Source organism: Peromyscus californicus, unplaced genomic scaffold, assembly GCF_007827085.1.
Source record: "Peromyscus californicus insignis strain IS unplaced genomic scaffold, ASM782708v3 Scaffold_9__1_contigs__length_137607984, whole genome shotgun sequence".
NCBI lineage: Eukaryota > Metazoa > Chordata > Mammalia > Rodentia > Cricetidae > Peromyscus > Peromyscus californicus.
The window spans coordinates 130,738,016-130,752,045 of NW_026294617.1; the positions used below are offsets into that span (position 1 = coordinate 130,738,016).

The following is a 14,030-nucleotide window of genomic DNA, read 5'->3' on the forward strand; positions in this document are numbered from 1 at the left end:
GGTGTTTTTCACACAACTTACCCTGTGTTATGTGGTGGGTTGTGGATGGAGAGCTGTGTCTTATTCTAGAGCGCTTTCTACTTGGTTTCTAAAGTCAGACTTAGAACTCAGTGAATACTGCTTTCTCTCTTTCTTACCCATCTATGCACAAGCCTCAAAGGTTGTTGATTTTCACTTTCAAATCTAAGTTGTTCTTGGTTCCATCTCATCACCTTTTTAGTTTAGAGTCTTTAGCATTTATCTGAATTATTATGGATCGTGTTCTTCTTCTGAGACAAGGTCTCAAGCTGCCCCAGACTCACAAGGCAGCAGAGGGTGATCGTGAACTTCTCAACCCCCTAGCTCCTGGGTCCTGGGATTGCAGCTGTACAGCACCACACCCTGTGGTCTGAGGTGCTAGGGACGGAACCTGGGCTACATGCTTGCTGGTAAGCAAGCACTCTGTTAACTGAGCCACATTCCCATTCGTATTTCCCCCATCCTCTCCTTTTCCTTTTCCTTCCCTAACTCTGACGTCATCGAACCAGAATGGAGAGAGGGAAATTCCTAGCCTGGAGCCTTCCACACCCCCCTGTCCCCCAATGTCCCCTGTCCCTCACACCCTCCTGTCCCCATGCGCCTGTCCCCCACAGCAGTGACTCCAAGACTTCACCATTTCCATGGTCCTCTCACTCTGTTACCGTCATCTCCTGCACCCAGTGGGTGCCTGGAGCCCTTTCACAAATAGCACACTGACACCTGTAGATGTAGATGTGGGGCATTCACACAGCCACTGAACACCCTGTGTTCCTTAAGTCTTCCAAAGACTTGGGAGAGAAATTTTGGTTCAAAATTTGGAAAATTCTTGGTAGAGTCTGGGTCTGAGATTCATGGGTCTAAGTAAGATGTATTATCTGAAAAACAACTAGTTTATCTAAAGGAAAAAAGTTGATGAAATCCTGAATTAGATATACTAGCCATGCTTCTCCAGAACATACATTTTAAAATATAAGTGATTATTACTGTGAAAAGCTTGTGTACTACTACTATCCAAAGGTAAATCTGGTATGCTTTTGAAAGCACCTTTCCATGACAGAAATGCTTTTGTATTTTGGACTATATTCTACCATGTGCTCCTGTCTTTAGGTGGACTAAAGACTGGTTGTATAATTTACAGCGTAAACAAAGACACTTTCGTGTGTGGAGTGAGTGTGTTGCTGGTACAGGACTAACAGATGCAAAACCACCATTTCAGAACCACCCAGACATCCAGTCCTCCTGTGTGTCTGCTCACTCTCTATTACCACTTCAAGGCCTTGAGAAATTCTCGTGTATTTCCAGGTTTTTGTACACACCATGTGACTCTAAGCCTTAGAGGATTTGTACCTCATGTTCTTGAGGCCTGGACACCCTTTATTAGTTCTCTTCTTCTATCTAACTCCTATGGAGTGCTTCAGGAAGCCTTTCCCGGCTCCAGACTGTAGCAGAGAACCACTCTCGGAACCTCGTGAGGATTCTAACCACACAGGAGTCTGATGTTCCCAGTCACGCACTTTCCGGAACAGCAATTTCCAACTTTGGCTGTTTTGTTTATTTTTGATTTTTGTTTGTTGGTTTTTTGTAACGTATGGAGCAATTCTCCTTTCATTTCCAAATCTTTTCCCCTTCCTTGTAGCGCAGGGTACCATGCTGCTGAGGGCCTGGCTTAGCAATACCATGGGCTAGCTCTAAACCTGCCCATTTGTAGTTAGTACAACCAGAGTGTAGAAAACCCATCGAAAACAAGGCTGTGCATTAGCTATTAGCTGTCTGAAAGGGAAATTAGGGTAACACTCCCATCTATAATGGCATCAAAAAGAATAAACCACCTAGGGAGAAACAAAGGCTTGTGTAGTGAAAACTGCAAAACATAGATGAAAGGAATCAAGGAAGGAACAAATGGAAGGAAACGATCTTACGTTAATGAATTGTAAAATATTTTAAACCTCTGGATGACTTACCTGGGACCTGATGTTTATGCGCCCGCCCCAGCTCACATGCTGCAACCCTAGCCCCTGAGTTGATAGAACTGGAGCTTAGGAGTTTGGGGAGGTGTTCGGACTATTGTGATGAGCCACAGTTGACTATCAGTGTTTTTATAAAACAGGCCTGTGGGGACCCCTTACCTTTCTGCCAAGTCAAGTTATGCTACGAAGACGGCTGTCATGAGGACTCTGCAGACCTGGAACTCACTCACGCTTGACCTCCAGAGCTGCGAGAAATACATTCCTGTCTGGGGCCGAGAGACAGCAAGTCAAAGTGCTTGCCATGCCAGGGAGAAGGACTGGAGTTTGGATCCCAGCACCCTTGTAAACCTGGCAGGCATGGTGGCCCACACGCCAGTCTACCCTCTGGGAGACAGAGACGGGGGACCCCAGGACCAGCTGGCTGGTCAGAGTCGTTGACCCTGGTTCAGCTGAGAGAACCTGCCTCAAGACATGAAATGAAGAGCAATTGAGAGAGGCACCTAACGTCAACCTCTGACCTCCATGTGCACGCATGCACACATATATGCCTCCAGACATGCAATGCACACATATATGCCCCAGACATGCAATGCACACATATATGCCTCCAGACATGCAATGCACACATATATGTCCCAGACATGCAATGCACACATATATACCCCAGACATGCAATGCACACATATATACCCCAGACATGAAATGCACACATATATGCCCCAGACATGCAATGCACACATATATGCCCCAGACATGCAATGCACACATATATACCCCAGACATGCAATGCACACATATATGCCCCCAGACATGCAAACATGCACACATATATACCCCAGACATGCAATGCACACATATATGCCCCCAGACACGCAATGCACATGTACACGAAATCCCTGTTTATAGTATTGTCTTAAGGCTGTTCTAATAGACTGAGATAATACCCCCAAATTTATAAATTCAGGACAATTTTTAGTCTGTCCAGTTTTATAAGAGTTTAAGAAGGAGAGATGATTCTAAGATTTACACAGAACCTCAAGAAGCCATGAACAAGCAAGCCAGTCTTAATAAGAACATAATCACTAATCTCAAAATAATTTTGAAGCTATGGTAAGCCAAAAAGTGTGGTCCCTGCATGAAGGCATCCATGGGGATCAGCGAAACAGAATAGAGCGCCCAGAGATAACCCCAGGGAGAGCGCAAGTGCCCTGCGGCAGTAGGTCTAAGAATACATGTGGACCAAGGAAGAGCTTGTCAACAAACTGCAGTGTAGAAGCTGGGGTTAGTTAGGGTGTCTTAGGGTTTCTGTTGCTGCAACAAAACACTGCTACCAAAAAGCAAGTTGGGGCAGAAAGGGTTTATTTGGCTTGCACTTCCACATTGCTGTTCATCACAGAAGGAAGTCAGGACAGGAACTCAAACAAGACAGGAACCTGGAGGCAGAAGCTGATGCAGAGGCCATGGAGGGGAGCTGCTTACTGGCTTGCTTTATATGGCTTGCTCAGCCTGCTTTCTTATAGAACCCAGGGCCACCAGCCCAGGGATGGCACCACCCACCATGGGCTGGACCCTTCCCCATTGATTACCAATTGAGAAAATACCTTAGAGCTGGATTTCATGGCGGCAGCTCCCCAGTTGAGGCTCCTCTCTCACTGACGCCTCCAGCCGATATCAGGTTGACACAGAAAAGCAGTCAGTACACTTCCTTACTTTACAGCATACACAAAAGTCAGCTGAAACGGAGTGAAAATGCAAACATAGGACCGAGGCCATGAGACTTAGGGGAACTTCATCACGCTGGTCTTGCTGATGACCTCATGGATGTGACACAAAAACAGAGGAAGTGAAATAAAAGTCAGAGGTGACATAAAACAAGAGGGACTGGTCAAACTAAAGAGCTTTCAGCCGGCAAAGGGGATAAGAGGGAGGAAATGGGAGTGACCAATAGGATTGGAGGGAAGTTTCCCATCATGCATCTGATGATAAACTAATCTTCAGAATGTATAAGGAGCCCCTGTAACTCAGTAGTGAAAATAACTATCAAAACCTATAGAAACTTTAAAAATCCCGATTAAAATGAGCTGAAAATTCAACCACAAATACAAAGACCACAAATGGCCAATAGGCTTATGGAAGCTCTCAGGGCCAAGAGTGACAGGGTAAATGCAGATCAAGTCACAGTGAATTGTGTCCTCAGCGTGGTTATAGAAGAAAAGATAAGTGGTTTTTTATACTGGTTGTGGGGGTGAAAAATGGTAAGCTCTTGTGGAATCTTGAGGATGAGCAAATAACTTATTGTTCATAGCTGATAATAGGCAGAGTGTAATGCATAGATGGCAGTATGTACATGTCATCCCAACACTCAGGAGACTGAGGGAGGAGTGCCATGAATTTTAGGACAGAGCAGGATACATAGTGATACCTTGTTGCAAACAAAACAAACCAACAAAACCCAAAAAGGAAAATGTAATCTGTATTATATATATACATATATGTGTGTGTGTGTGTGTGTGTGTGTGTGTGTGTGTGTGTGTGTGTGTGTATTCTCTCTCTCTGTCTCTATCTGTCTGTCTGTCTCTCTCTGTAATGAACTACTATTCAGCCTTTAAAAAAAAGAATGAAATGTTGTAATATGTAACAGCATAGCTTAACTTTGAAGGCATTGTGTAAGGGGACATAAGTCAGGTACAGAAAGACAAATAAATCATGTTGTCATGTGGGGTATCTACAGTAGTGAGATTCATATAATTATAGTGAAAGCGGATCATGGAGACTTGCTAACCAGTGGACATAAAGTTTATGTCAGGCTAGATAAATGCTCTTCAGAAACCCCTGCACAGCACTGTTCTGTAGTCAATGGCAATGTGGCAGACACTTAAAATCATGGTAAGGAGATGGATCTCATGCTGAGGGTTCTTACCACAAAAAAAAAAAAAAAAATGAAGTAAACTGCTGGGAGAAATTCTAAATTAACAGATATTGGGGTTTCACTGGTCAGTGAAAGAGAAGCTTACAAGAAAAGTGGCATTGTCTTACCTTGTAATGAATCAATGAATTATGAGTAAGATGTGTGTTTCAGAAATAACCCATGGTGTAAGCAGTGAGAGTGCCAAGTCATTAGAAAGTCTCGAACTTTTTTTTTTTTTTTTTTTTTTTTTTTTTTGGTTTTTCGAGACAGGGTTTCTCTGTGTAGCTTTGCGCCTTTCCTGGAACTCGCTTTGGAGACCAGGCTGGCCTCGAACTCACAAAGATTCGCCTGCCTCTGCCTCCCGAGTGCTGGGATTAAAGGCGTGCGCCACCACCGCCCGGCAAGTCTCGAACTTTTAAGCCACTTGGTTTAAAACACAGAGATCTACCCCCTGAGCTCTGAAGCAGGGACAGCAGCCGTGAGTCAAGAATTCAGTGGTCATGTCCTCCAGTGGCAAACATGTAGGAATGAAGCCCTCTGTGAAGTCTTTTATAGAATGGAGACTGTCTAACACAGATGATCTCATTGTTCAATGATCTCATTGTTCAGTGAGGAATCTCACAGGGCCAGAACATCAGCCTTTGGATTGGGGTAGTCTGACCTGTCTTATTAATGGGGCCATGGGAGTATTATGCTGATCATTAGTAGCTCAGTTCATCACCCCCTCTCCCTAAACTTTAATGCCTAAATATTGAAAATTTCGTCCACCAAGCAAAGAGGGAATTTAATTAGGTGATCCCTACAAAGCCAGAGAAAACACAAGGAGAGTTCCTACCAAGGAGAGTAGAAGTAATCTTGGCCTAGGAGGCACCTAGAAGGAGAGAGAGAGATGGGAATTTAGACGGCAAGCCTTTGGCATGGTTGACCTGAGGACTTTGTGTTAAGGGCTAGTGAGTCATGGAAGGGTGAGGACAGACCGCAATGGGTGGTTTATCCTACTTTTATGGTATATAAATTTAAAGAAGTAGCCCTTTTTTTTTTCTGAAGATAAAAAGAAATGTCTTCTGTTTGGTATTTTCCTATTTTCTTCAGGTTCTAAACAGGATGAATTTTGCCAAACATGTTCTAAAACTATCTAGGCACTCTTGGGACGGGGGAAATTCAACATTGGTTGGAATCTCAGTACAATTGCAGTCTGTTATAGTCCAGACAAACTCTTCCAATGGTTAGCTAATGATTTCCACCAACTCAGTAGTCATGTTTTATATCTCTATATAAACCTGTGTTAAAAAGAAAATGGTGGGTTAAAAGCACAAAGGCTGCCAGCCAATGTTTGACATGGTGTCCTTGACTACCTGGGTGCTATGTGCAGCTTTGAATGATTAACTGTCTTGGTGTTGGGTATGTAACATAGACCTTTTCACAATGATAAACAGGGCAAAGATCATGTATAAATTGGTTCCAATTGAGGGTGATTAGTAAGACACATGAACTCAGGGCTCCATTGCAACAGTCTCAAGCATCACTCTGCTTATACAGAAATCACACTAATCAACACATGGCTGAAGAGCTGGCCCACCCTACACAGAGTTGTAGTTGCATATAGCTAAAATTATTTATAACTCATGGGTTGAAGCATCAACATACAAATTTGGATGATCACAAAGTTTGTTTGAAGATGGTTCATCCATCCAGAGTTCCAAAGCTTTGCTCTGTGATGAGGCCAAATGTCGACCCTGAAATTTAGTTTGTGCAGATCATTCTTCTGGAAGCAAGTCCCCCTGTCTGTTAGAACCTTGTGTAATTCCAGGCCATGTTTGCAAGCTAATTTGAGTGGTTTTGTTTTCAACAAATACATCTTGCAGGTCTACTTTGTTGTGTTCTAAGACATAGCCTAGCCCAGTTATTTTAACCTAACCTCGGGGGAGGGGAGAGGTTCATTTGTTTTGTTGTGTGGAGATTGTAAGGTAGAAGATTCAGAGTGAAAACACTTTTTTATTTCACTGCGTTCATAGAGGTTCTCTAGAGCAATGGTTCTCAACCTGTGTTGTGACCCCTTTGGGGATCACATATTAGATATCCTGTATATCAGACATTTATGTTATTATTCATAACGGTAGCAAAATTGCAGTTATGAAATCACAATAAAATAATTTTATGGCTGAGGGTCACTACAACATCAGAATTGGTTGAGAACCACTGCTCTAGAGGAACAAAACTAAAAGAATGAATATGTATTACAAAGGGGCTTTATTAGATTATCTTACACACTGTTGGATGGGTCATTCAACAATGGTCATCTGCATGCTGGAAAGGCAGCAGCAGCACAGTAGATGCCCTTACCAGGAAGGGCACAAAGCCAGGGAGGCAAAGGCATCATCCTTTGACATCTGGGCCACTCTAAGGTGTGACTTGCTCTAGGGGAGGGTCTTTATCAGTTAATTCTTCCAGGAAATGCCCTGTTATCCCAACCAGAGGTGGACATGTGTCTTTAAGTTAATTCAAGACCCAATTAAGTATCACAGTTTCCGGCTACCTTAATCCTACCACCTAAGGAGTTAGGATGGGATGTGGCTGGAGGAACAGTTCTTCAATGAGAGTAGGGGGTGAGGCCTCTCCAAATCAGTGCTATCTGATCCAGGATCCAAAGAGTGACAGAAAGACAGTCAAGCTATTAGTTGGCAGATGGGGTCTCTAGGTGGAGAGACTAGCATGTGCAAAGACCTTGAGGCCGGTGGCGTGGCGCAGGGGTGGGGATGAAGCCCGCAGGGGTGGTGGGTGAGTGGTGAACATCAGCATCGAGAGCATCCGGGGAGAGAACACAGGGAAGGCGGAGGAAAACCACTCAGTCAGACTAGTGTGTGATCCTGAGCAGGAGACATGGAGCTGTGGCTGGAGATGGGGCCTTGCACGGATATTCAGTCCCATGGAGCTTGCTGAGTGATGGCACATCACGGGCAGCTCTTCTCTTCTGTCTCTTGCAAAGGTACAGAAGCCTAAAGCTCAGGGCAGCACTGGCTCTCCCCTCTGAGTGCACAGGCTGGGGAGGAAATTACCAAAACTGGGAAAAGGGCATCCAGTCAACCTCCCCTTACAAAGAGGGGCTGCCTCTGCACTGAAATAACATGGCTGAAACGCATCCCCAAGTTGAGGACATGCAGCCTGGGTTTGGAGCAAATTAAAAATGAATTTGTTCCAAAGGCTCTGAGCACCTCTTTGCACACATTGATAGTGGTGAACATTGTGGCACCAGGCCAGGCTTTGCCTATCAGGATCCTGGAGGTGTGGGGAGGAAGGGTGCTTGATTAACCAGGGCACTTTGTCCTGTCAATCATTTGTAGTGAATGTTTCCAGACACAGATGGAGCTAGGTGCTCCATCCCCATCAGTCATCTGGGCTCTCTCTTACAGGGCTTTTCTTTCTCAGCTGTGCCGGCTTCAATTCCAGAAAATTCTCCTTCTGGTGGTAGTCAACAGGCCCGTGCTTACCTTCCATCTCTCTGGGAACAAAGTAAAGAGAACCCTCCCTTTCTCAAGCATCCGCAGGAATTGCAGCAGCGACACCATCTGACCTATCTGCCATGTGCGTTGGGGAAGGCACGTGGGGTCTTTTTCAGCCCTCCTGGACCAAAGGCAAAGTAAACTCATTTCCTAAAGGAAAATGGTAGGTTGTGGTTTAAAATGATAAGAATACTTTTGTTAACGGAATAAAAATGTCCATAAGCCAGGAGGCTAAGCCTTTATATGTAGTATGTGGTATCTAATTTAATCTTCACAAAGACTGATGAGAACATTATTATTGTTTCTACTTTGCTCAGGCTCTGGGAACTTGTCCAAGTCATTGCATTCGTTTCTTTCCTCATGGCTGTGATAAAATGTCTGGAAGAAGCAGCTGAAGGAAGGGGGTTTACTGTGGCTCGATGTCTGAGGGTACAGGCTGTCGTGGTAGGACAGGCATGGCATCTGGTCACCCTGTGTCTACTCTCAGGAAGCAGAGGGAGGTGAATGCTGGTGCTCAGCTGGCTTTCTCCGTTTGCTTCAGTCGGAGACTCCAGCCTGGGGAATGGTGCCACCCACGTTTAGGTTTGGTCTTCCTGTGTAAACTAACCTAATATAGAAATTCCTGCACAGACATGCCCGGAGGCATGTTTCCATGTTTATTCTAATTCCCGTCCAGGTTAACCATCACAGTCATGGCATAGTCTTCGGTGGCTTGTGAGAGACAGAGTGGAATAGTGTACAAAGACCAAGTGCATTGTGGGAACAGAGGGATGGGAGAAAGGTTCCAATGGAGGGACCCGGGCAGAGCCAGACTGGGGCAGATAAGAGATGTGGGCCACAGGTGAGGCAGAACCACAGCGGGTGGAAAAGGGTGGGGAGTTCACACCGTGTCTGGGTGCAGAGACTGAACCAGCCATTCTCAGAAGAGACAGCAGAAAGCAAAGTGTTCTCAGACTCGGAAAACGTTGACTACAGGAGGATGGAGTTAATGAGGCTTTACTCAGTTGACTACAGCTGTCACGTCATTTACTCCCTCAGCACACAAGTCAAAGCTGAGGTGGCACAAATGTTGCTGGAGAATTTAGGTCACTTGTCTTCTTGATACCTCACTGACATGTTTGTGGAATCAAACAAACATTTCCCATCTGCTTTTCAATTTCCTTCTGTGGATCAGGATCGCTTTGTTTCCAGACCCCTTCCCCCTCCGTCGAGCAGAGCTGTGTATAATTATGCTGCACTTGAGTAGAAAACAGTCAAAACTCCAACTTCAGCCTTCAGAACATCCATTTTGTCATTCGGCATACACTTTCAAGCAAAGCCGATGTGCCGGTTACTTGTCAGGCAGCTGGGACAGAATGCCTGACTAACCGGCTCACCACGGGAGGAAAAGTTCAGGGTCGGGTCCACTGTGGCAGTGAAGACGAGGCGGGAGCTCCAGGTAGCTGGTCACATGGCATCCACGGGAGCGCAGAGAAGGGAATCTGGTGCCAGCTGGCTTCTAATTTTTATGTAGTCTGAGACGCGATCCGGGGGAATGGCACCACTCATGTATAGGATGGGTCTTCCCACCTGAATTAACCTATGTAAGTATTCGCTCACAGACGTGTCTAGGGGTTTCTTTCCATGGTGATTGTAAATCCCATCAAGTAGGTAGTCAAGATTAGCTAGCCGGGCTGTGGAATGAGGAAGTTACAGGGAACTTTCTGTGGTCCCTGGGCTGGAAGGAACGGGAGCCTTTGCTCCTGTGGCATGGAAACCCTTTGGAGCAAGAGTCCTCTGGAGCTCTGGGAGTTGGGAGCTTCTAGGCTGATAGATTTCTAGCTGTGCTGCCCTGCAGACAGGCCCCTCCCTTAGAGACAGTCCCCTCCCTGAGAGACAGACTCCTCCCCCAGAGACAGGCCCCTCCCCCGGAGACAGACCCCTCCCCCAAAAACAGGCCCCTCCTCCGGGTACAGATTCCCCCCTCCCCCAGAGACAAGCCCCTCCCCCGGAGACAGACCCCTCCCCCAGAAACAGGCCCCTCCTCCGGGTACAGACCCCCCCTCCCCCAGAGACAAGCTCCTCCCCTAGAGGCAGGTCCCTCCCCCGGAGACAGGCACTTTAGGTCTGTGTAGGTTTCCCTCTCCTTATTCGCCACCAATTGATCATAACAGCTGCAATCAAATCCACTTCACCTTAATAAAAATGAACCAGAGAGACTCATTCTATATATTCCAACAGCACTTGTCCAAGTGTTGATTATTGATCTGCAAACAGCCTGTGCTTTGGCCTGGTGTGTTAGCTTCATTTCCCCCACTTCAGATTTCAGTAACAGCCATGTTGCCTACTCCGGAATTGCCCTAGCAGAACGAGATGATAGTGGACAGGCCAGAAAATCTCTCCTGGGTCAACAATTCATCATGATGGAAATTGCAGAGGCTCAAGTATGTTCAGTGAGCAGCTAACAACCCATGCATTTCTCTCCAGTCAATCACACGCAGTGGGCTCACAGACTCTCATTGTTAAATTCAATTCCTTCAGTATGGCTGATAATTATGGTATTGAGCAATTGATTTTGCATAACCACGTGACCTAAGCTGATTTGGATGTGATTATTAAGAAAGGGGCATGGCTGTGGTTACAGCTTATTGGCACAGACCCTTAAAGAACTGCTAAGAAAGGGGACCTTCAAGATGTCTCATTCTTTCCAGGTGAAGCATTTTGCAGCTCCTTACGAGGTGAACAGCAGGTATCTGGCAGTACCAGAGCCATGGCTACCTTCACTGTTGTACTTTGAGTACATAAAGAGTTTGAGGCCAGCCTGAACTACGTGATGTCCTGTCTCATAAGCAAATTAAGTCAACTTAAAAATGAAGAGGGGATCAGACAAGCACGTTGGGAGATCAAGAAAGTGTCAGCTACAGGGTTTGGGGAGGGGAAGGGAGGTGTTGCATGAGATTTTAGAGGGATCAGAAGAAGCAGCTGTTTTTCTAAAAAATCTTTAATATGAATGGTCAAATTCATTGTAAAGTTTTAAGTAGGAGGAATAACAAAAATGGACTTGTATTTTGAAACGCCAAACTCGGGCTGTCTGCCAGGCATGGTGGAACACAACTTTAATCCCTGCACTTGGGAGGCAGAGGCAGGCAGATCTCTGAGTTTGGGGCCAGCCTGGTCTACAGAGCAAGTTCCATAGCTAAGGCTACACAGAAAAACCCTGTCTCAAAAAACAAAACAAACAAAAAAGTCTGACTGTCCCGTGACAATGGATTGTGGGGCAAGAGGTATGTCTAGGGATGCCACTCAAGAGTTCATCTTTTAAACAGTCCCTGAGAAAGATAGCTTTGACTTGAACCTGGGATTCAGGCCATTGCCCCTGCAAGTTTATTCTCCTCACCTAGGAGTCCTTTCTTACTCTATGGGTAACTGACCTGGAGGGAGAACCTAGGGAAAAACAGGCTCCTGGAAGGAGCCTGGGTGTTGGAGTCAGGTGTGAGATAACTCATGCCTTTGGATAACTAACTTTGGGAAGAAGGAGGATAGAAACAACAACAAAAATGTGAGCAGAGGATAAGGAAGTTAAGGGGAACAAGAAAATGTCACAGAAGAAAGCAGAAAACGAGCTGTCGTGTGGTTCGTGTACATGATCTTGCCAGGAAGGATTTCTGAGGACTGCTACCTAAGACCACCCCCATTCACTTCATGTATCAGCACTTTGTCATAAGTAAGAATTAGCTAATTGTCGGGGTTGTGAAAAAGATGAGTGTTTTCTTCCCATGAAAGCGCTGTATCGGCTCAGCTGTAGTGAGGTCTTATTAAAATATGAAAATTAGCAGCCCAGGGTCTCTGACAAGCATTGTTACACAAAGTAACAAGATGCCATCTCAGAACCGACCTGTTCTTGGTGATCACACGTGAAGGACCTGGTCTAGGAACTCTTGCAGATACTTAACCCTCAACTGAAGCCAATTATAAGTAGAGAATCTGAGTTTGCTGCTATCTCATGGCTTATTTTCATATCTTTCCTCTTAATTATTCTCTTTATCTGTCTTCCTGTATTGGGGGGTATAGTTCAGAATGTCAGCCAAATGCCTTCTAGTGAGGAATAAACACAAATGCGTTTTTTACCTGAATTATCTATGTAGAAACTGGGAAAAACTTACATTTATGGAGGAAGTACTTGATGGAAAGAGAAAGACCGAGACCTGATTTGAACTCTGGGTCTGAACTCCCCCTGCCATCTTGTCAGTGGGCACACCCCAGCTTTGCCATCTGAGGACGTGAGGTGGGCTCACCTCCTGCAGAGCCACCATGAGCAATAGATGTGACACATGAAAGCATGTGTGTATGTGTGTGACAGGGGAAGTGGAAGTAACCAGGGCAACAAAAGGGACAGGAAGGGCATGGGAGGGGCTATATGAAGCGCATGCTCAATGTAAGTCTATACTTGAATGAGTTTAAATAATTAAATAATAAATAATAAAGTGCCTTCGGCCCAGCAAACACTCCTTTTCTTCTCTCTTGCTTTTTGTGGTTGGTCTGCATGTTCAGTGCAACACTCTTGGACTGAAGTCTAATCCTTATGTACTGAGACCCGAATGCTCCACGGCTCTTCTAGCTCTCGTCACCTCCCTGATGTCCACAAAACCCTGTGGACATCCGTCGGTGGGACTAGCTGTTCAAGCTGGGAACTCCCTGACTACGGTCTGGAGCTGCCAGGCTGGTGAAGGGCGGTGTAATATGCAAATAATCATACCTCTTAAGCTCTCTTACATACCTCATCTTGACTTCTGTGCTTCACTTTTGACCTTTGTGGATGGAATAGGTAATGAATGGCTTCTCCGGGTGACAAGTAGCAACGCACCAAGAGCTACGTCAGCGTCAGCGTCACTGGCTGTGCTGAGCTGTCTTGCCCCTCCTCCCTGATAGTACTGAGGAAGGAAGGTACGCTTCCAGTCACAGGTAAAGGGGAGGATCACCAGGGGTGTGCACAGCTGTTGCTGACTCAACTAGTTACGGGATTGTCTAGAAGTGGAGTCAGAAATAGCTTAACCCCTGTGGACGGTAGAATGAGAATCCCGCACAGGCTGGGGCGTTTGAACACTTGGTCTCCAGCAGCTGGTGCTGCTTGGAAGTCACAGAGCCGTTAGGAAGCTTGCTGATATATGCCGCTGTGTGCACGTGCACGCGTGTGTGCATGTGTGTGCCTATATGTGTGCGTGTGCGCACGCACGCATGTACATGGTTTTGAGGTTTCTTGGTCCGGCCCCCACTTCTATTCCTGCTCTGCTTCCTCGGCAGGTGGGCCTCCTGCTCCTGATGCTTGTCTTCCTGGCCACGCAGAACTCTACCCTGCCTAGAACTGTGAGCCAAAAGGAGTATTTTCCCCCTTAAGTCGCTTTGTCATAGTGTTTATACAGCGGCAGAAACGAAACTAAGACAGTCGACAAATCCTTGCAAGCCTTTGTCTGACTTCCAGACACAGAAAATGTTCGGAAAGTGTTAGTTGTGAAATGTCCAGGTCTTTTTTCTTTCCTGTTTGGTGTTGTTTTTATGATGGAGTGAACTTCAGACTCCCTTATCCTGTCACTGCTGTTAACACTTCCCAGCTGTGTAGTTATCTGATTGCTGATCCCAGGCCGCTCTGGTTGTACGGTC

General features: G+C 45.8%; 1 protein-coding gene across 2 annotated transcripts in view; it reads right to left on the bottom strand.

The window, feature by feature from the left end:
- Positions 1 to 639: 639 nt before the first annotated feature.
- The window catches only part of St6galnac3 (ST6 N-acetylgalactosaminide alpha-2,6-sialyltransferase 3), a 612,241-nt gene continuing 598,850 nt past the window's right edge, over positions 640 to 14,030 (bottom strand). Inside the window, exons 4-5 of one of the 2 annotated variants that reach the window (XR_008216613.1) lie at positions 3,587 to 3,718; positions 640 to 2,251 (exon numbers count right to left, since the gene is read on the bottom strand). Coding sequence is in view for 1 of the 2 variants with exons in the window: in XM_052731501.1 (XP_052587461.1) it covers positions 3,715 to 3,718 (4 nt within the window). In the remaining variant the exon portion in view is untranslated. Of the gene's footprint in view, positions 3,719 to 14,030 lie in introns of both variants that reach the window. The other variant, XM_052731501.1, reaches the window with a different exon arrangement.